The 19,439-nt window shown below is 56.9% G+C and overlaps 1 protein-coding gene across 4 annotated transcripts; it reads left to right on the plus strand.

Annotated features, from left to right (window-relative positions):
• Nucleotides 1-602: 602 nt before the first annotated feature.
• Nucleotides 603-19,274, plus strand: TAF1 (TATA-box binding protein associated factor 1). 4 transcript variants are annotated; one of them, XM_087941229.1, is made up of 40 exons: nt 603-789; nt 883-1,000; nt 1,368-1,484; nt 1,649-1,768; nt 2,158-2,399; nt 2,644-2,862; nt 2,959-3,156; nt 3,245-3,440; nt 3,520-3,636; nt 4,176-4,340; nt 4,789-4,916; nt 5,010-5,117; nt 5,496-5,669; nt 5,768-5,941; nt 6,021-6,125; nt 6,620-6,820; nt 7,194-7,335; nt 7,412-7,542; nt 7,862-7,942; nt 8,040-8,189; nt 8,367-8,489; nt 8,568-8,743; nt 9,159-9,394; nt 9,787-10,000; nt 10,566-10,731; nt 10,845-11,056; nt 11,227-11,335; nt 11,875-11,973; nt 12,350-12,527; nt 13,282-13,353; nt 13,919-14,037; nt 14,371-14,463; nt 14,743-14,827; nt 15,099-15,166; nt 15,265-15,381; nt 16,138-16,263; nt 17,254-17,352; nt 17,597-17,750; nt 18,511-18,688; nt 18,790-19,274. In XM_087941229.1, exons 1-40 carry the CDS (start codon nt 646-648, stop codon nt 19,013-19,015), a joined length of 5,880 nt encoding a protein of 1,959 aa, XP_087797355.1. In that variant the 5' UTR covers nt 603-645; the 3' UTR covers nt 19,016-19,274. The 4 variants fall into 4 exon arrangements, with proteins under 4 accessions (XP_087797355.1, XP_087797356.1, XP_087797357.1 ...); XM_087941230.1 differs by having other exon boundaries at nt 8,370-8,489; XM_087941231.1 differs by lacking the exon at nt 17,254-17,352.
• The last annotated feature ends 165 nt before the right edge of the window (nt 19,275-19,439 follow it).

Below are 19,439 nucleotides of genomic sequence, written 5' to 3' on the forward strand. Positions count from 1 at the left end.
CCAGCTGTGTGCTGCAGCTGCCCCCAAAAGGCAGAGTAATCCTAGGCTGCGTTAACAGAGGGATAGAATCAACATCCTGTGAATTGTTAGTACCGCTTTATAATGCTTTGGAATTTGGTCGCCACAATAGTTCAGACTCTGGAAAGAGTACAGAGAAGAGCCACAAAGAGGATTAGGGGACTGGAGAAGCGGGGGGATTCAGCCAGCTCGCACCACTTCGGGAGAACAGGTTGTTAACTTTCTGAGCAGTTTGGTGAATTGGTTGTTCGAAGAAATCATTAAGGCAGAGAACCGGTTGTTAAATTATTGGAATCCCACCACTGGACTGGAGGCTAAAACATGGAAGAACGGTTGCGGGAACCGGGGATGTGTGGCCTAGTTGAATAGAAAAGAACGACTAGGGGTGACATGACAGCAGCGTTGCAACATTTGAAGGGGGTCAACCGATTCTCCAAAGCAGCAGAAAGCAAAGGAAGCAACCAGGACGTTTCCCGGCAGGGACAACAATTAACCAGGAGACCGGAAGAGGAGGTGCAGGCGGCGCTTGCCGGCACGGGCCGCTCTAGGGACGTTCTCGGTGGCGGCTCCTGCACCGGGAGAGAGGCTTCCGCTTCCGGCGGCGGAGCTGTCGGGGCAGCCGCGGCGATGTCGGACTCGGAGAGCGAGGAGGAGGCGGGCGGCGGCGGCGGCGGCGGCGGGCGGAGAGCGGCGCCCTTCTCGCTGGCCGGCTTCCTCTTCGGGAACATCAATGAGCAGGGCCAGCTGGAGGGCGAGGGGCTCCTGGACCAGGTGGGCGCCGGGCGGGGGCTCTTTCCCCGGCGGGGCTGCCAGGGAGGGAGGGAGGGAGCGGAGCCAACCCGCCTCTCTGCCCGCTTCTTCTAGGAGTCCAAGAAGCACCTGGCCGGGCTCGGGGCGCTGGGCCTGGGCAGCCTCATCACGGAGATCACCGCCAGCGAAGACGACGCTTCCGAGGCCGACGGAGCCCAGCTGGATGAGGAGGGTGAGGAGGAGGCTGCGCTCCACCGGAGGGTCGCGGCGGGAAAGGGCGCTTGATGGGACACGCACACTCCGCCCGCCCGCCTGCGCGTTGCGGGGCACACCCGCCTGGCCAGGGATTGGTATGAGGGGGACCCCCGGCCTCCGCCTCCGAGGCCCTCGCAGGGGTCGGGTGGTGGGCTCTGGGGAGATCAGCTTTCCCGTCCCTCGATCCTGCCGGCAGGGAGGGAGGCCAGAGGGGCTGCTCGCTCCTGCTTAAAGCGCTGGTGGGCAAAGGGCCCTTTGGGCAAGGGGGTTCGCGTGGGGGATCTTCTTCCACGGGGAAGGCACCAGGAAGAGGCCTGTGGCTTCGAGCTCTTTTCCCCTTGCAGGCTGGGTCAAGAGCACGGAGGATGCTGTGGATTATTCTGATATCACTGAGGTGGCTGAAGACGAGAGCCGCAGATACCGGCAGGCCATGGGCAATCTGCACCCCGTTCGGAGAGCAGGTGGTTGGTGGCAGCGATTGTCTATCTAGCCGGGGTTGGAGATTTTAAAATCCTCCCCCCCTGCCCCGCTTCTTGCTTCAGAAGCAAGAGGATTACATCACTTTCAGGATCGTGGGGAGGTGACAGAGGGGCGATCCAGTGACTTCCTTTGTTCTTCTCCTCAGATGACAACGAGGATGACTACGATGCCGACTCAGAAGACATTGATTCCAAGCTGATGCCTCCCCCTCCCCCCCCACCAGTGCCATTGAAGAAGGAAGATGAGAAGGAGGCAGAAACCTCTGGTGTGTATATACTTTGGGGCAGGCGGGGGAGAGACTGGGCAGTCCAGGAAGGAGCCTGGCTGTGTCCGGGAGGAAGCCCTCCCTAGTTTCTGGAGCTCAGACATGAGCCCAGCAGGGCTGACGAGGAAGGAACTTGCAAGCTGTAACTTACAAAGGTTTGCTTAAGGTTTGCATGTTTATCTAGCCAGGGCTGAAGATTTTAAAATCCTTCCCCCCACCCACCCACCTACAGTGCTTCTCTGTTGTGAACCCACTTTGAGGGTTTCCCCCCATGGATCCCCACGATGTTAAATTCCATTCGCTGCACGTGTGGCTGGGCTCTTTCAGTCATGGGGGCCTTGGCAAGCGGGGCTTCCTTTGGCTGCGATGGCTGTCCCTTCCCTTCTTAGGGCCAGAAGAGGCGGATGGAATCATCCTGCCCTCCATCATTGCTCCTTCCTCTGCCGCTTTGGAGAAAATGGATTTCAGCAGCTCTTCTGACTCGGAATCGGAGACAGGTTCCCAGGACTCGAGGAAGGCCGACTTGAAGGAAGGGAAGCTCACCCTGCCGCTTGCCGGGATCATGCAGCGAGATGCCACCAAGCAGCTGCCCAGCGTGACGGCCCTTTTCCCTGAGTTCCGGCCTGGAAAGGTAGAGCCGGATCATCATCTCGAAAAGCCAGAGGAACTTTTCTTCTGGCAGAGCAGCTGATTAAGACTCTGTGGCTGAGTCCACCTCGGCTCTTTTTCTCCCTGCCTCTGTCATCCAGCATGGTGCTACCCCCACCCCACCGAGATTCTGCCAGCCGACGGTCTCCTCTTTGTGTCTTTCTGACAGCTGAACTGCTGGCAGTCAGTTTCTTGCCCATTCCACCCCTCCCTCCTCTCTCTCTCAGGTGCTTCGCTTTCTACGCCTCTTCGGCCCTGGAAAGAACGTCCCATCCGTCTGGCGAAGTGCACGGCGAAAGCGCAGGAAGAAACACCGGGAGCCAGTTCCCGAGGCACAACTCCCGGAGGGGGAAGCCAATGCTGAGCCGGGCTTGGAAGGCAAATCCCCCTGGGAGTATGAATTTGCCCCTCCCCCTCCCCCGGAGCAGTGTCTGTCAGATGATGAGGTGGGTCCGTGGAAAGGGAGGAGGCCTTCTGCCTGCCCGAGAATGTGCCCGCTGGCTCCCTCCCTGACCCTCTGACCCCACCCGCGTATCCTTCAGATCACCATGATGGCTCCTGTGGAGTCCAAGTTCTCCCAGGCGACTGGAGATGCGGACAAAGTAGCTGACACCAGGCCCAAAGTGTCCGAATGGCGCTACGGTCCTGCCCAACTCTGGTACGACATGTTGGGCATCCCTGAAGATGGCAGCGGCTTCGACTATGGCTTCAAGCTGAAGGAAGAGGAGGAGGAAGAGGAGGTGAGTTGCCAGGAAGAGCAGTGCCTCCTCCTGGCTGGCAGCCAGGAGGCGAGTCGCTGCTCGATGAGCCTCTGTTTTCCCTTGGTAGAGCTCAGCAGCTGAGAAGGACGAGCTGCTGGCAGATGAGCACTTCCTGATGGTCACGCAGCTGCAGTGGGAGGACGACGTGATCTGGAATGGAGAGGACATCAAGCACAAAGGGACCAAGACCCAGCGAGCCAGCCTGGCGGGCTGGCTGCCCTCCAGCATGACTAGAAACGCCACGGCCTACAACGCCCAGCAAGGTACGGCGGCCTTCCTCCTGCCTGTCTCCGGCTCTGCTGGCCCCATGCCTGCTGATGCTTCCCTTGCTTCTGTTGGCAGGGCTGAACCGGAGCGGTTCCCTGCTCAACTTGCCGGTTCCCCTGGTGCAGAAGCCCAGCGTGGCAGGAGTCTTGAGCATGGCCAAGGGCAAGGAGAAGCAGCTGCCTGAACAGCAAGGTGAGGAGGGAGGGCCTCGCGGCAGGAGGGGCCGGAGGAACCGGGCAAGCCAAGATCTGCAAGCAGAGCCTCTTCCCCAATCACCCCTGCCTTGGTCGGGGACTCCGCTTACTCGGGTGTTGAAAAAGCTCCTTTGGGACAACTGTGACCGGATGAGCGAGAGTCTCCGCGGGCGATGGGCTGCCAAGCGGCTTAGCCGGATAGTGGCAGCCTGACCCTTCAGGGGTTGGCATAAAGAAGAATTGGGGCAGTGATCAGTCAGCAGGGGGTCTGGTCCTCCCATTGCCCCTCTCCTTTTCCACCATTCTGCTGTGCCCCATAATTGTTGTTTGTGTGCTTGAAATGTGGGCAGGTGAGGCAGGAACACCTGCTTTTTCTCTTGAGTCCCAGAGTACCGTGTTGCGCTGGGCCTGGAGCGCCCCGGCACTCTCCCTGCTCCAGGGGTCCTAGAGCTCCTAAGTGGGAGGGGTGGGAGGGGTGGAGACATTTGCCAGCATCCACTGCCATGTGTTCATTATCGCCCTTTGTTGCCCCGGCAGGCCTGGATGAAGACAAGCCCTGGTTCTCCATTTTCCCCATTGACAATGAAGAGCTGGTCTATGGCCGCTGGGAAGACAACATCATCTGGGACGACAATGCGATGGACAGGATCTTGATGCCCCCGGTCCTGACCCTGGACCCCAACGATGAGAATATCATTCTAGGTGTAGCATCTACAAAAGTCCCTTCCTTGCCCTCTGGCTGGGCAGTGTGTGGGGCTGCTGCTTTCTGGGGCCTTCTGGTTTCTTAAGGGGAGAGTGGGTAAACTGAGGTGGGAGGCAGAACGTGGTTTTAGTTAACCTGAATCCCTCAAAGGGTTCTGGGAACTGGAGCGAGGGGAGGGGAAGAGTCAGTGAGCCTCTTAACAGAATTCTCAGAGCAAATGCCAAGGTTCCTTGGTGGGGATGTGACAGTTAAACCGTCTTCGTGTCTTTTCCATAAGAAAACCTTTTCTTTAAGCATCTTGTGAACTGGGGCGACCTGGCAGGTGGCTGATTCAGGGCTTCAGGGTCTTCTTCATGTGGTGGCCCAAGTGGGCCTTTGCATGGTCCATAAACGGGGGGGAATTGGGAAGAGTGTTTCAGGTCCAGTTTTCTCCTCTGCTCCTCCTAGAAATTCCCGATGAAAAGGAAGAGATGACTCTCAATTCCCCATCCAAGGAGAACAAGAAAGAGTCTTCTTTGAAGAAAAGCCGGATCCTCTTGGGCAAAACAGGAGTTATTAAGGAAGAGCCCCAGCAGGTTCGAGAGGGGCTCCATTTCCTCTGGATTAGTGAAGAAGAAATAAGAGCAGGAAGGGGAGGAAATTCTGACAGGGGTTTTTTCCCACTCCAGAATATGTCTCAGCCGGAAGTGAAGGATCCCTGGAATCTCTCCAATGATGAGTTTTATTACCCCAAGCAGCAGGGCCTTCGCGGAACCTTTGGCGGCAACATTATCCAGGTTGGAAACGGATGGTGGTTGGGCTTTGCTTGTCCACTTTGCTTGGTTTTGACATAACCTAAACCCAGCTTCACCTATTTGGCACGCTTGCTAATTTTGATTTACCAAACAACCCATAATTAAACCGTGGGTTTGCACAATACTTTATGCAATCCAGTTATTCGCCTTCTTGGGCCTAGTGCAAGTCTAGCTTTCTGCCAAGGCTTCACGTGTGGCCACCGTGGACTCGGCTTTGCAGAATTTGAGGCAACCAGAGCAGCTTCGTCCCCCTTTGGGGAGCGGAGGGAGGACCTTCCCTTAGCTGAGGGTGATTGACGGGGGCCCAGCTGGTCCCTCGGGACGTGCCGAAATCGTGCCCCTCTCTCTGCTCTGGTGCAGCACTCGATCCCCGCGGTGGAGCTGCGCCAGCCCTTCTTCCCCACCCACATGGGCCCCATGAAGCTGCGGCACTTCCACCGGCCCCCCCTGAAGAAGTACTCCTTCGGCACCTTGTCGCAGCCCGGGCCCCACGCGGTGCAGCCGCTGCTGAAGCACATCAAGAAGAAGGCCAAGGTGAGGGCCCGGTCTCGGTGGCCCTGCCCAGGGCCCTTGCCCCTCTCGCGCGCTCGGCCCCCGCGGAGACGGCTGCTTATGTATTGTGTTGCACCCAGATGAGAGAGCAGGAGCGCCAGGCCTCTGGCGGTGGGGAGATGTTCTTCATGCGCACCCCCCAGGACCTCACGGGCAAAGACGGCGACCTCATCCTGGCTGAGTACAGCGAGGAGAATGGCCCCTTGATGATGCAGGTTGGCATGGCCACCAAGATCAAGAACTACTACAAGCGGGTGAGTCCGGGGCTGGGGCGGCCAGCGCCAGGCTTCCCCCAGGAAGCCCTCACTCACTCAGCCCTCTTGTCCCTGGCAGAAACCGGGCAAGGATCCTGGCGCCCCGGACTGCAAGTACGGAGAGACGGTGTACTGCCACACTTCCCCCTTCCTGGGCTCCCTTCACCCTGGCCAGCTGCTCCAGGTGAGGCCTCTGGGCGGACCTGCGCTGTGAAACAGCAGCCACTGGCCCCCTTTCAGCAGCAGCAGCAGCACCAAGCCAGGGGCTCCGTGGGAAGAGCGCCTAGGAACTTCTAGGTCTTTAGAGACAGGTGGCTTGAGGGCAGCCCAGGACTGACCCCCGTGCCCAATTCTATAGGGTGTGTGTGTGTGTGTGTGTGTGTGTGAGAGAGAGAGAGAGAGAGAGAGAGAAAGAGAAGCTGCTTGCTGCGAAATCCTGCAACTAGTACACCAGGGTGCAAAGCCCAAGGATATTTGATTGCCATAGTAGTCACTGATGACAGTGTAGCATTCTCAAGTGGACAATTCCTTTACAAAGACCGGCCAAATGCAGCTAAGGAGAGGGGGAGCTTTTGAGTTCCTCCTTGGCAGGAAACTGAAGGAGTCCTGGAGCCACTAGGCTGCAGGGAGCTGCTGTTGCTGTTCTGGGTGGCTTAAACGGCGCCTTTTGTTTGTCAGGCGTTTGAAAACAATCTCTTCCGGGCTCCGATCTACCTCCACAAGATGCCTGAAACAGACTTTCTGATTATTCGGATGCGCCAGGGCTACTACATTCGGGAGCTGGTGGATATCTTTGTGGTGGGCCAGGAGTGCCCCCTCTTTGAAGTCCCCGGCCCCAACTCCAAGCGGGCCAATACGCACATCCGAGACTTCCTGCAGGTTTGTTGCTGGGGGTGGGGGGAGCCCGGCTGCTAGGCCTCCTCAGCAGCTTTTGGGAGGAGTGGGAAAAATAACTTGGGAAGGGAGCCATGCCGCTAGCCGTGCCTGCAACTCTCACGCAGGCGCTAAAGAAGAAGAAGAGCCGGTAAGCGGACTGAGCCGGTTCTGAGCTGGTTCTGAGCCGGTTGGCGAGAGGCTCTCCTCTGGCTTGCAGGGTGACTCCTAGTTTGGGGCTGGGGCTGGGGCTGGATTCTGCCCGACTCGTGTGGGCACTGGGACCCCCTGGGTGGGAGGGGGAGGTGTACCGCAGCAGGGGAGGGGAGGCCTCCCTCTCTCTCTGAGCGCCTGGCCACTTCACTGCAACTCTTGCCAGGTCTTCATCTACCGCCTCTTCTGGAAGAGCCGCGACCGGCCCCGGAGAATCCGCATGGAGGATATTAAGAAGGCCTTTCCTTCCCACTCCGAGAGCAGCATCCGGAAGCGGCTGAAGCTGTGTGCAGATTTCAAGCGCACCGGTAGGCAAGGACAGCCCCCCCCCCCGCCCCCCTCCTCTCTCCTGGCCAGGCTCACGGGGGGCTGTTGCTTCCTCAGGGCTGGACTCCAACTGGTGGGTCCTGAAACCCGACTTCCGGCTGCCAACCGAGGAGGAGATCCGAGCCATGGTGTCTCCGGAGCAGTGCTGTGCCTATTACAGCATGATTTCTGCTGAGCAGCGCCTGAAGGTGAGCCTGGTTCAGGGGTCCGGAGGCTGCCCACCCTGCCCAGGACTTTGGGGGTCACCTTCCCTGGGATTTGCTCCTTTGGCTCTTTCTGGTGTCTGTGCTTGCCCATTTACAGTTGGATGCCCTGCGTGAGTTTGTGGCTTTCTCCTGGCCTGGCTGCTGTTGGCTGCTTTGGGATGATGGCACCCCTCAGGGGAGGGGAGGGCAGGCAGGCACAGGTGGGGGACGAGGTGGGGCCTCCTGGAGCTGCAGCCGCTGCGTGGAGAAAGGATGCATCCCCTGGGGGGCTCTCTGAGCGGGGTCTCTGTCTCTTTCCCAGGATGCAGGCTATGGGGAGAAATCCTTTTTTGCCCCCGAAGAAGAGAACGAGGAGGATTTCCAGATGAAGATCGATGACGAGGTAGGGCCAAGAACAGCTGGGCCCCCGAGGACTCCTAGAGGGGCCCTTCTTCCCTCTGCCGTGCCAAGCCTCTCTGCCCCGTGTTGGCTACGCTTAGGTGCGCACAGCTCCCTGGAACACCACCCGGGCTTTCATTGCGGCCATGAAAGGGAAATGCCTCCTGGAAGTCACCGGGGTAGCTGACCCGACTGGCTGCGGTGAGGGCTTCTCCTATGTCAAGATCCCCAACAAGCCGACCCAGCAGAAGGTAAGGGGGGGGCCCAGGTGACCCCCCAGGGCTGGCTGCTCCACCTGCCCGCAGGGGAGGCCCGGGGTACCTCCTGGCTGGATCCTGAAGCGGCTGGGGTCCTGGGGTGGGGCCAAGTCTGGCGCCCTTGAAATAAAGGGCTGAGACGGGGGTGGAAGCTCCTTGCTCCTTTTCCAGCAGGATGACAAGGAGCCACAACCGGTGAAGAAGACGGTCACCGGGACAGACGCCGACCTCCGGCGCTTATCCCTGAAAAACGCCAAGCAGCTCTTGCGCAAGTTTGGAGTCCCCGAGGAGGAGGTGGGTGCGGGCAGGGGGCTTGCTCCTCTGGGTTGAGCCTCCGCGGGGCCTCCGCAGCCAACGACTCTCCTTCCTCAGATCAAGAAGCTTTCCCGCTGGGAGGTGATCGACGTCGTGCGGACAATGTCCACCGAGCAGGCCCGCTCAGGCGAGGGTCCCATGAGCAAGTTTGCCCGAGGGTCCCGCTTCTCTGTGGCAGAACACCAGGAGCGCTACAAGGAGGAATGCCAGCGCATCTTTGACTTGCAGAACAAGTGAGTCGTCGTCTTGCGTGGTGCGTGGCAGAGGCCACACGAGCCCTTTGCCGGCATATCTGTGGGATCTGCTCAGGGACCCACTTCCACTCACCACCACAGCTGCAGAATTCCTTTCCCGCAGAGGTTCCCGGAAGGGCGAATTGAGGGGTTTAATGGATGGATACGCAGATACTTTAGGCGGCTGGGAAGAGCTCTTGGAGGGCGGAGATTACGGGGGGCCGCTTTGTGCTCTGCACACGGGGAGGGAGGCTGTTTTTAGGGTTTTCAGCACATGCCTTTCCCTGAACTAAGGGGAGGGTGGGGATCGGGGGTTGGGCAGGAGCGAATTTGGGGTGGGGGGTGGGAGTTCCTGCCTTCTGTGCTTCTGCACCTGCACTCGGCCGCCTGGGAGCTTCAGAGATTTCCCGCTCAGGGTCCTGGAGTCCACCGAGATCCTGTCGACGGACACAGACAGCAGCTCTGCCGAAGACAGCGACTTCGAGGAGATGGGGAAGAACATCGAGAACATGCTCCAGAACAAGAAGACCAGCTCCCAGCTGTCCCGGGAGAGGGAGGAGCAGGAAAGGAAGGAGCTGCAGCGGATGCTGATGGGGGAGGACAGCGGAAACGACCGGGCCAGGAAGGACCGCAGGGACAAGAAGGGGGCGGGTGAGGATCTGGCCCCCGCGGGGCGAAAGGGAGGCGTCGAGAGGAGACTTGAGGGTGGCGGGGAAAGGGGCTTCCTGGCTGGGGCCGAGGGGGGGTCCACAGGAAGCCCCCAGAATTGAGGGACCAGAGTGCTTGCAAGACGCAAACAGGCAGACTTTAGAAATGGTTGTAGTTGTGGCCATAGATGGACGGACCTCACCAGCAATAGGATGGGCGTAGCAATTGAAGGGGCTGCTGTTTCCTTTTTTGGGGGGGGGGGCATTGCCTTCGAGCTGACCTCCCTGGCCTGGGTTAAATGCGATCCTGGCCACTCGGGATCCCTCTCAGTTCAGCCTTCTGCACTGGGAAGGTGGCGAAATCACCATTTTACTCATCTTCTCCTCCCCCGGCAGCTTCCACGCCTGGCAACCTGGGTGGTTCTCATAAAGACGACGACACGGCCTCCGTGACCAGCCTCAACTCCTCAGCCACCGGCCGGCGCTTGAAAATCTATCGCACTTTCCGTGATGAGGATGGGAAGGAGTACGTGAGGTGTGAAACTGTCCGCAAGGCCTCGGTCATCGACGCCTACAGCCGGATCCGGACCACCAAGGACGAAGAGTTCATGTAAGGCCTCTGGAGGAGGGTCCTGACCTATTTGGGGGGCCTACTGATCTCTGGCGGTGGGAAGCAAAGGTTGAGACGGAAAGGTTTACTTCAAACACTTCTACTCCGAGGCAGCCATTTTCGAAACAAGGGGCACTCAGAAGAGCGGGGGGAAGCCAGAGCCCTTCAGGGCAGAGGGGTCAACAGGGAGCTGGCTCTAAAGCGAAAAGGGCCAGGGAGAGAGAGGGGCTGGGACTGAAGCCCGGGGGGAGGGAGGGAGGGCGACCAGACCCGCCCCATTTGCAGGGGGGGGGGGCCCTGAGCTGCCACGCCATGCCGTGCCTTGAGGAGGCTGCAGGCTGAGCCTCAGGCCCCTCCAGCTTCGACCACCCAACCAAAAATCAAGCGGGGCCTGGATGCTGCCGGGAGACGCTCCCTCTTCGGGCCGGACGGGGCCCAAAGGCTTGGCAGAGGGTGCTGGAGTTTGGCTGTGCCCCGGGGGGTGGGTGGGGGAGCAGACTGCTTCCTTCGGAGGGGGCCACGGTCCAGCCTGGCCTTCATCCGCCTGCCTTGTTTGGTCCTCCAGCCGGAAGTTTGCGCTCTTTGACGAGCAGCACCGGGAAGAGATGCGGAAGGAGAGGCGCCGGATCCAAGAGCAGCTGCGGCGGCTCAAGCGGAACCAGGAGAAGGAGAAGCTGAAGGGGCCCCCGGAGAAAAAGCCCCGGAAGATGAAGGAGCGCCCGGACCTGAAGGTGAGCCAGGGCCACTCCGGGACCAAGCCTGGCCCTTGTTTGCCCCCTGCTTGGCCTGCCCTGCCTTCCTCCCTATCCCGGATACAGGGCGGCCTTCTGCTCCTTCGTTGCAGTTGAAATGTGGGGCCTGCGGGGCCATTGGGCACATGAGGACCAACAAGTTCTGCCCTCTGTACTACCAAACGAACGCCCCCCCCTCCAACCCGGTGGCCATGACAGAGGAGCAGGAGGAGGAGCTGGAGAAGACCGTCATCCCCAACGACAACGAGGAGCTGATCAAAGTGGAGGGGACCAAGATCGTCTTGGGGAAGCAGCTGATCGAGAGGTGAGAGTGGCCGGGAAGAAGGCGCCCAGCCTCGCGGCCGAAGGGGCGGGGTTTGCAGGGTCTGGCACCTGCTGGCTGGGCAGCCAGAGCGCTCCGGGGGGTGGCGGGGCGGAGTCCTTCCAGAGGGCGGAGCTGCAGCTCACCCCACTCTTGGCATCATCTCTTCGCAGCGCGGACGAGGTTCGCAGGAAGTCCTTAGTCCTGAAGTTTCCCAAACAGCAGCTTCCGCCCAAAAAGAAGCGGCGGGTTGGGACCACGGTGCATTGCGATTACTTAAACGTAAGCCCTTCTAAGCGCCTCCGGTTTCTACCCGTATAGACCTTATAGTATAGCATGTCCTCCTACGTAAATATTTAGAGTTGTTTTATGCGCTTTTTTTTTCAAAAATGCACGTTGCCTCGATAGAAGGGGAATATTGGCTGCTCCAGGTTAAACTGTGGGGTCCTCGGTGCACTTGGTGGTTTTGTTGCAGATGTTTCATTACCAAACTGGGTAACGTCATCAGTGCCTGTGAGTCCTGTCAGGTGCTTGCAGCACTGATGATGATACCTAGTTTGGTAATGAAACGTCTGCAACAAAACCACCAAGCCCAGGCAGATGGCGATTTTGCAGATTTACTCGCTAGGTGGAATAAGTTGCAAATGTAGAATAACAGTGACAGAAGGAACGGCTGAGTTTCAGGTAAATTCGAATCCTTGTGGTGTAGCAGCCAAAAGGAGCAAAAGTTGCAGAGTCGGACCGGAAGATGAGAGAAGCTGTTTCTCGCGCTCTGCGAAGTCTGCAGCCCCCTTGATGGTCTCGCTTCCTGTCTGTTTCAGCGGCCCCACAAGTCCATCCACCGGCGACGCACAGACCCCATGGTGACCTTGTCTTCCGTCCTGGAAAGCATCATCAACGAGATGCGGGATCTTCCCAACGTAAGCGCTCTGGGCCACAGGGGTTGCTCTGGCCGAACCGCCCTTGCCTTAGGCCGGTGGAAATAACAGGGAAGCTTGGCTTGGCTCTCCCTGGAATAGGTTAGGGTTTAGCTGTTACAGGCAAAAACAACGTACCAAATTTCTCATCAAAGGTTTAAATTCTAATTCAACAGTTTATTAAAAGTCCAAACTATGAAGAAGGCAGGTCTGACTAGATGAGGGTTTATTGTGGCTGTTAGCGTGGTAAAGCTGTGTCTCTTGGGGGGCTTGGCTGCTGGCTTGGAAGAGTCCGGGCTCCCGGGGGGGGGGAGTAGAATGTCAGTGGGTAGGCCCAGAACAAGCACTCACCTCTTCCTGTTTGCCTCCACCCCCCCAGACGTACCCCTTTCACCAGCCTGTTAATGGGAAGGTGGTGAAGGATTACTATAAGATCATCACCAAACCGATGGACCTGCAGACCCTCCGAGAGAACGTCCGCAGGCGACTCTACCCGTCTCGTGAAGAGTTTCGAGAACACCTGGAGCTGATTGTGAAGAACAGCGCCACCTACAACGGTTCCTGCACCCTTTTTTCCCTAACCTTTCCTTCCTCGCCCTGGGCTTGGGCGAGGAAGGGCCTGCGTTTTCCTGTGATTCTGAGCGGGTGGAGGAGGGCAATGAAAAGGGGATTTGAGAATTAACTCACCAGCGTGTCTGATACCAACAACTTCCCTTCTGCTGAAGCGTCTCTCCTCCTCCTAGGGTTGGTGTGGGATTGTTCCGGACCAGCCAATTCAGTTTCCCCGCCCCCACCTGACCTGAGGGTCTTCCTCTCCTCTTCCCTGGTGTGATTTTGCCGTCTGGGTTGTTGAAATCCTTCCCTTCCTTTCCCTGGAGTAATTTTGGCATTAAAGCTGATTAGGTTGCTGAAGCAAGAAGAACTGCTTGGTGGTTCCTGTGGCTCTGTGAGGGAGGGGGCGATGGAGCCGTGGGATTGGGCTTTACCTCTGTGACCCCACGGGGAAAATCATCAATGCCCTCCGCGCTTGGCCCCAGAGCCGTTCCTCTTTCTGGCTATCAGTGGAGTACGAATACTTGTATTTGGATGACGCATTTATAGTTTTCTTTCCTGTGCAATAAGACCCGCACAAAGGAAGTCTCGCTGTTTTACTATCGGGTTTTTATTTGCTTTTCTTTCTGCTGCCATGAATAATCTAGACATCATTGCTATCCAGGACAATACTAGAAACGTAACCAAAGCGAAAAGGGTTGCGGCACAGGAAGCTGCCCCTGGAGAAGCCTCGGTCTTACGTCTGCTCTATATTTGCAGGGCCGAAGCACTCCTTGACCCAGATTTCTCAGTCAATGTTGGACCTCTGTGACCAGAAACTGAAAGAGGCAAGTCTCATGCAAAGGGAGAAAGAATGAACATCTGAGCCGAAGCTTTAAGCTTCAAAATGCTATTATGAGGGTTTCAACAAAGACACTTGCAGATTTGCTCCTTGCTACCTCTAGATCAGAGGGCCCACCTGGTGAACTCTGGGCAAAGGGCTCCGGGTAGTGGGGCAATCCTTGGGGTACCTGCTTGAGATCAGAGGGCACCGACATGGCACACTAAATGCTCCAACCTGATCTTGCTGGAAGTCAGCAAATTTTAATGCCATGCATTTTTTTTTTCAATTTAAAAGCATCCCCACAATTAAAAATGAAAAGTGTACTGTGTGCCATTGAGAGCGTGTAAAAAATTAGCTTTGGGGGCATGGAAAAATCAGCCAAAATTTCTGGAAAAGTTGAGCAGCAATTGGGTTCCCATAATGCCTGGGAGGTTTCAGTGTTTGAAAGCCTACAGGCTGAAAAGCTAGAGCAGAATTAAGAAAATTTGAAGTCTGGATGGTAAAATACATTACAAAAAGTGAAGCTGAATTGGTCTCCATATCTCTTGCCTTCCTGATGTCGTTTACAGAAAGAAGATAAGTTGGCTCGTTTGGAGAAGGCCATAAATCCCCTTCTGGACGACGATGACCAAGTAGCCTTCTCCTTTATTCTGGACAACATCGTGACCCAGAAGATGAAGGTGGTTCCTGATGTAGGTGTGCCCATGGCAGGAGCTGGGGGCGGGAGGGCTCTTGGAGGTGTCGGGGGGCAGAACGGCTGCTTCCCAGGAGACCCGCTTCTGCTTTGGGGTAGTTCAGCAGCCTTTTCTCCTGAGCTGCACCTGAGCAAGGTTAGTTTTTACGAACCCTGATGGGCAGCTAGAAACCACCCTTCTTGCTCTGGAGCGTTCCTCCTCCCTCCCTTTCGGTGAGATTAGCACAGCAGGAACTGGGATTTGTTGGGAAATAGGCATTCCTTTGGCTTTCAGGGGACGCTTTGCAGAAACTCTTCTTAGTTCCTTTGTCGGTGTCCTCTTTGCTTTCAGTCTTGGCCCTTCCATCACCCCGTGAATAAGAAATTTGTGCCAGATTATTACAAAGTCATTGTCAACCCAATGGATCTGGAGACTATCCGCAAGGTACGTACCTGTGCATGGAAGAAGAGCCTTGTTGAGGGTGGCTGAAGCCAAGAGCCGCCCTGGGTGCCCCTCTGGATCTGAAGTTCAGAAACAGGCGGGGAGGGGATGCGAAGTAGATCGGGAGGAGGGGGGAGGGTTGCTCTCCTGAGCATCCGAGAGGCCGTCCTCGACACCTTCCTGGGTGATCTGCCTCCGACGGTGGGAAATGGAACCACAGCAGAGCAATTAAGGAGGCTCCGAGGTGTTTGGGGTCTGGAGCCTCCCACTGGTTTCTTCCAGAATATCTCCAAGCACAAGTACCAGAACCGAGAAGTCTTCCTGGATGATGTAAACCTGATCCTTGGAAATAGTATCAAATACAATGGTGAGCTTTCTTTGGCCAGAGTGTAAGGCCATCCTTGGACCAGGGCTCTGGCCCCCCCCAAGGTTTGCCTGGCTAGACTAGGCCGTTTCCCGATGCCCCCTGCTCATGCCGGAGCCCTCCTGCCAGGCCCCCTTTGCCTCCTGGGCCCAGCCCTGAGTTGGAGGAGGCCTCGCTGGCTGGCAGGGGTCGCCTAGCCCCCTCTGCTCCCTGGCCCTGGAAAGTCAGTCCTCCCTTTTGTTTGGAGGTCCCTTGATTGGGCTTTTCAACGCAGGGCCGGACAGCCAGTACACCAAAACAGCCCAGGAGATTGTGAACATCTGCTACCAGACCTTAGCGGAGGTAAGGGGCCCTGCTCTGAACCTGTCGAAGGCGGTCTTCAGTTGGGCAGCCCTGCAAATGTTCCTCTTTCCCTCACCTTCCTTCCTTCCTTCCTTCAGTATGATGAGCACCTGACTCAGCTTGAAAGAGACATTTCGACTGCCAAAGAGGCAGCTTTGGAGGAGGCTGACCTGGAGAGCTTGGACCCCATGACTCCTGGGCCCTATACGCCGCAGGTGAGCCTGTTTGTGATCAGAGAGGGTGGGGTTGGGGCTGCCGCTATTCTTGATCTGGTGAGGTCTCTGTGTAACAGCTCGACTCGACTCGTAGCACAAGAGATGCTCGGTGGAGGGAAAGCCAGGACGGACCTTAAGGGACTTGTACCGGGAGGGGGTGGGGGGGGGAGGGATCCCGGAGCAGTTTCCCATTCCAAGGAGATCCAGTTCCGTTGGTGGTTCTTCCGGGTGTTTCCCTGCTTCCTTGTCCTGCCTTCAGAGTTCCTGCCAGGGTTGTCCACCCAAACTGCTTCTCAGGCTTTCCCTCGTGTAGGAGGCCCATTAGACGGCCCACCGGCTCTCCCGGGGTCTCCCCATGCTTTCTCCAGCCAGAAGGGGATCTGAGATGATGCAGCTGCTGAGAGCTTGGCAAGAGACCGAAAGGCTGCCCTGGTTTCAAAGACTCTTTTCAGCCAAGGCTTCAGAAGCCAAATAGGAAAAGGCCAACAGATCTGTGAAAGATAACCGATAGGAGTGAACGCAGAAAGGACCCGCTGGTTGTCCTTTAGTGAGAACGTGGGTCAGTGAGGGAACGTCCTTTCCACTGTGCGTGCCATGAGCCTGAGAGGGAGAAAGCAATGGGAACAAGGCACAGAGGTCTGCGCTTCAGCCTCTCACAGGCAGCATGCTTGATTCAGGATAGCCAAGAGAAGGGCGGGCTCCGTATCTCACCTGCACCCCCGTGATGCCCATTTCCTCCTTTCAAACGCCCTGCAGCCACCCGATTTGTATGATACCAACACCTCGCTCAGCATGTCCCGGGATGCGTCCGTCTACCAAGATGAGAGCAATCTGTCTGCTATGGACACACCCACCACAACACCCGAAAAGCAGTCGGCACAGGTCAGAAACGCACCCGAGGATTCCACAGGAAAAGAGGGGGGCGCTGGCTGCAAAAAGGAAGCATAGCTTTCCCCACAGGAGCTGCGGATCAAGGGCAGACCTGTTGAAATAGGGCATGGCACAGGAAGGGCCGTAGTTTCCTTCTCCTTCCTGGTCAAAGGGGTGGAACAAGAGCTCTGTATGCGAAGGTCGCTGGCAAAAGGCCTCGTTTCCTCAGATGATGGTTTCTGGGCATGGCGGCTGCAACTACCTCTTTGCTTTGAAAAGCCTTTGAAAGGGATTCCTCTATTTGGAGCAGCCGGGAAAAGAAACGAGACGCAGCCCTGTTGATAGAGAGGAGAGGAATCCCCATTATTGTTACTTCATTCATGCCTTGCCTTTGGGCTCCAAGTTCACATGAAGTGAGGAATATTTCTGAGCATCCACAAACTTTTGCAATGGCGGATCGTTGCTCCTTTCCTGGTTTCATTTAAGTGTGAAAATACACGTGCCAGAATTGCAGAGGGTCACCTGAATCCTTATAATATAGCCTAGCGAACCCGGGACAAACATGTTTTTCCTGGTATGGTTTTTTTTTTAATGTGTTGGGCACAACCATGTGATGTAGAGAAAGGAGAGAGAGAAAGTCGAGAAAGAACGGGGAGGACGTGTTCTTTGGGAGCTTTAGTGGGAGTCCACTTGGACGGGGGTTTTGTCAGCTGCCGCAAAAGGTTGGTTTCTTCTTCCAGTCCAGGGAGGCAGTTGTGTCTCTAGGCCCCTGCGAGGCTGGGGGGGAGAAAGCTGGTTCCCGGGGTGCCCGGCACTGTGTGCTTTGGGGCTGGGGGCCCGCTGCTCAGCTAGTCTAAAGCCCCACAGAGCACGGGCAGCAGAACAAGGGCAGCCAGGAAGTGGCCCCCACCCTGGTGGCTTGGCTGGCCTGCTTTAAAAGCGTCTGTGTCCCCTCGTGCCTGCTCCTTCCTCAGTGGCGTTATCTCTGTGTTCCTCACTCAGATGCGGCAGGGCCAAGGTAGGCTGGGCGAGGAAGACTCTGACGTAGATATTGAAGGGTTGGATGAGGATGAGGATGGGAAACCTAAGACTCCAGCCCCAGTGAGTATCTGTGACCCCACCTGTAGCTCACCTGTTGGCTTCTGCTCTCATGGCAGGAGCTGAGGCAGTGCAGGGCCCTCTGGAGTGTTTCTGTCAGCAGCGGATGGAATGCTAGCCAAAGCGATCAGTTTTTAGGAAGAGCTGGCATTGCCGGTGCACCGTGTCAGGGGGAAGGAAGCCAGGCGTCCTTTTGCTGGGCTTCGGCTTCTGACCTCCTCTTCTCCTCCCTACTCTCCCATGACAGGAAGTGGAGGACGCTGATGGGGACCTGGCTGATGAGGAAGAAGGCTCGGTTCAGCAGCCTCAGGCCAGTGTGCTCTATGAAGACTTGCTCATGTCAGATGGGGAGGACGACGACGACGACGGCAGCGAGGAGGAGGGAGACAATCCCTTTTCGTGTGAGTTCTGAAAAGGGCAGGAGCCCTGGAGCCCTTGTTTGCGGTGTATGCACTCCTAGTTCCAGAGGGAAAGACCCAGGAAGGCGTCCTCCCTTCCTCTCTGGATCTGAGCCTGGGGTAGAACTGGGGAGGGGACAGAATGCAGGCTAAGTGCAAGACAGAAAGGGATGCCAATTTGAGTATAAAAAGTTTTCATTGGGTGAGATCAGTTTGGAGAGAGGCTTCACTGCCCTCCAGGGATTTTTAGGGGAGTCTCTCTGATACTGTGGTGAGAAATGAAGGCACAGATTAGATAAACGGAGAAGGGAAAGAACCTGCGAATTGGAAGAAGAATAGGACATGGGAGCAATTAGGGAAATGCTTCTGTTCATGTACTGTTAATGTTTTTATAGCACCCAGTAATTGATGCTCTCTGTAAAGTGTATAAAGATAACGATCACATAAACAGTACTTAATGTGAAAAGGACCAAACCTGTTTATTGGAGTGGTTCCAATGATTTACCCTCTTTTCCTGATGTTTTTGGTTCAAGTTGATTCAGTGGCACTGTGCCTGGTAGCCTTTGTGGAAATGCACAACTGTGCTGAAGTCATTGTTTTATTTTGGTGGTGGTGTTGCTTAGCCAATGTTGAAGGCCAGTCAATTAGTGAGATGGTGCTGAGGAAGTGAATGTCCCGGAAGCCCTGGCAGCGATGGGGAAGAGGACCTGTTGCTGGCAAACGAGGCACAGCATCGGAGTGACCCTTTGCTTGTGTCTCCTAGCTATTCAACTCAGTGAGAGCGGGAGCGATTCCGACGTGGAGCCCAGCGCAGTTCGGCCCAAGCAGCCTCATGTCCTCCAAGAGAACACGCGGATGGGCATGGACAACGAGGAGAGCATGATGTTCTACGAGGGAGCTGGAGGAGAGGCCTCTCGCGGCATGGAAGACAGCAACGCCAGGTGAGGAGGCCAGCCCATTGGGGGGCCCATCCTTCAGCAGCAGAATCCTAACGGTGTGGCATCCTTTGATAGATAAGGGACCCTTCTTGCTTCTTTTCCAGCTACGGTAGCTACGAGGAGCCAGGCCTGAAGTCCAATACGCGAGATGCCAGTTTTAGCAGCCTGGGGGGGTACGAGCTCTCGGAAGAGGAGGAGGAGGAGGAAGAGGAGGAAGAGCAGCGATGTGGCCCCAGCGTGCTAAGCCAGGTTCATCTATCGGAGGACGAGGACGACAGCGAGGACTTCCACTCTATAGCGGGAGACAGCGACCTGGATTCTGACGAGTGAGGATGGGCAGGCATGGAGGCAGCAGCCTTGGACTCTTGCTCTCCCTCGGGCCTCTGAAGAACAGGAGACCCCGGCCGGGAAGCGGGGGGGCACCCCTGGACTTATCTGTGTGTGGCCCGCTGGCACCCCTGGCCTGGGAAGGGGCTGATGGGCTGGCACCACCCAAAGGGGCTTCCCTGGCCCTAAATTAATTGTGGGGGGGATGAGCAGAAGATGGACCTTCTTCCCCAACTGTAAATAAACATCTGAAACGCCCCAAGGGACCTCCAGTTTTTTGGAAATGACGCTCCCCGGTGCTGGGGATGGAGGAGGAGGAGGCGGCGGGGGCGGGGGGGGGGAAACCCAGCTACGAAGGAGATGGGGGCGGGATCAGCACCATTTGCCCCTCCGCATCCGTCGAGGAGCGGCAGCAGCCATTTTGCGC

The sequence above is a fragment of the Pseudonaja textilis genome, chromosome 12, assembly GCF_049901715.1.
Source record: "Pseudonaja textilis isolate UNSWEBS1 chromosome 12, rPseTex1.2, whole genome shotgun sequence".
Lineage (NCBI taxonomy): Eukaryota > Metazoa > Chordata > Lepidosauria > Squamata > Elapidae > Pseudonaja > Pseudonaja textilis.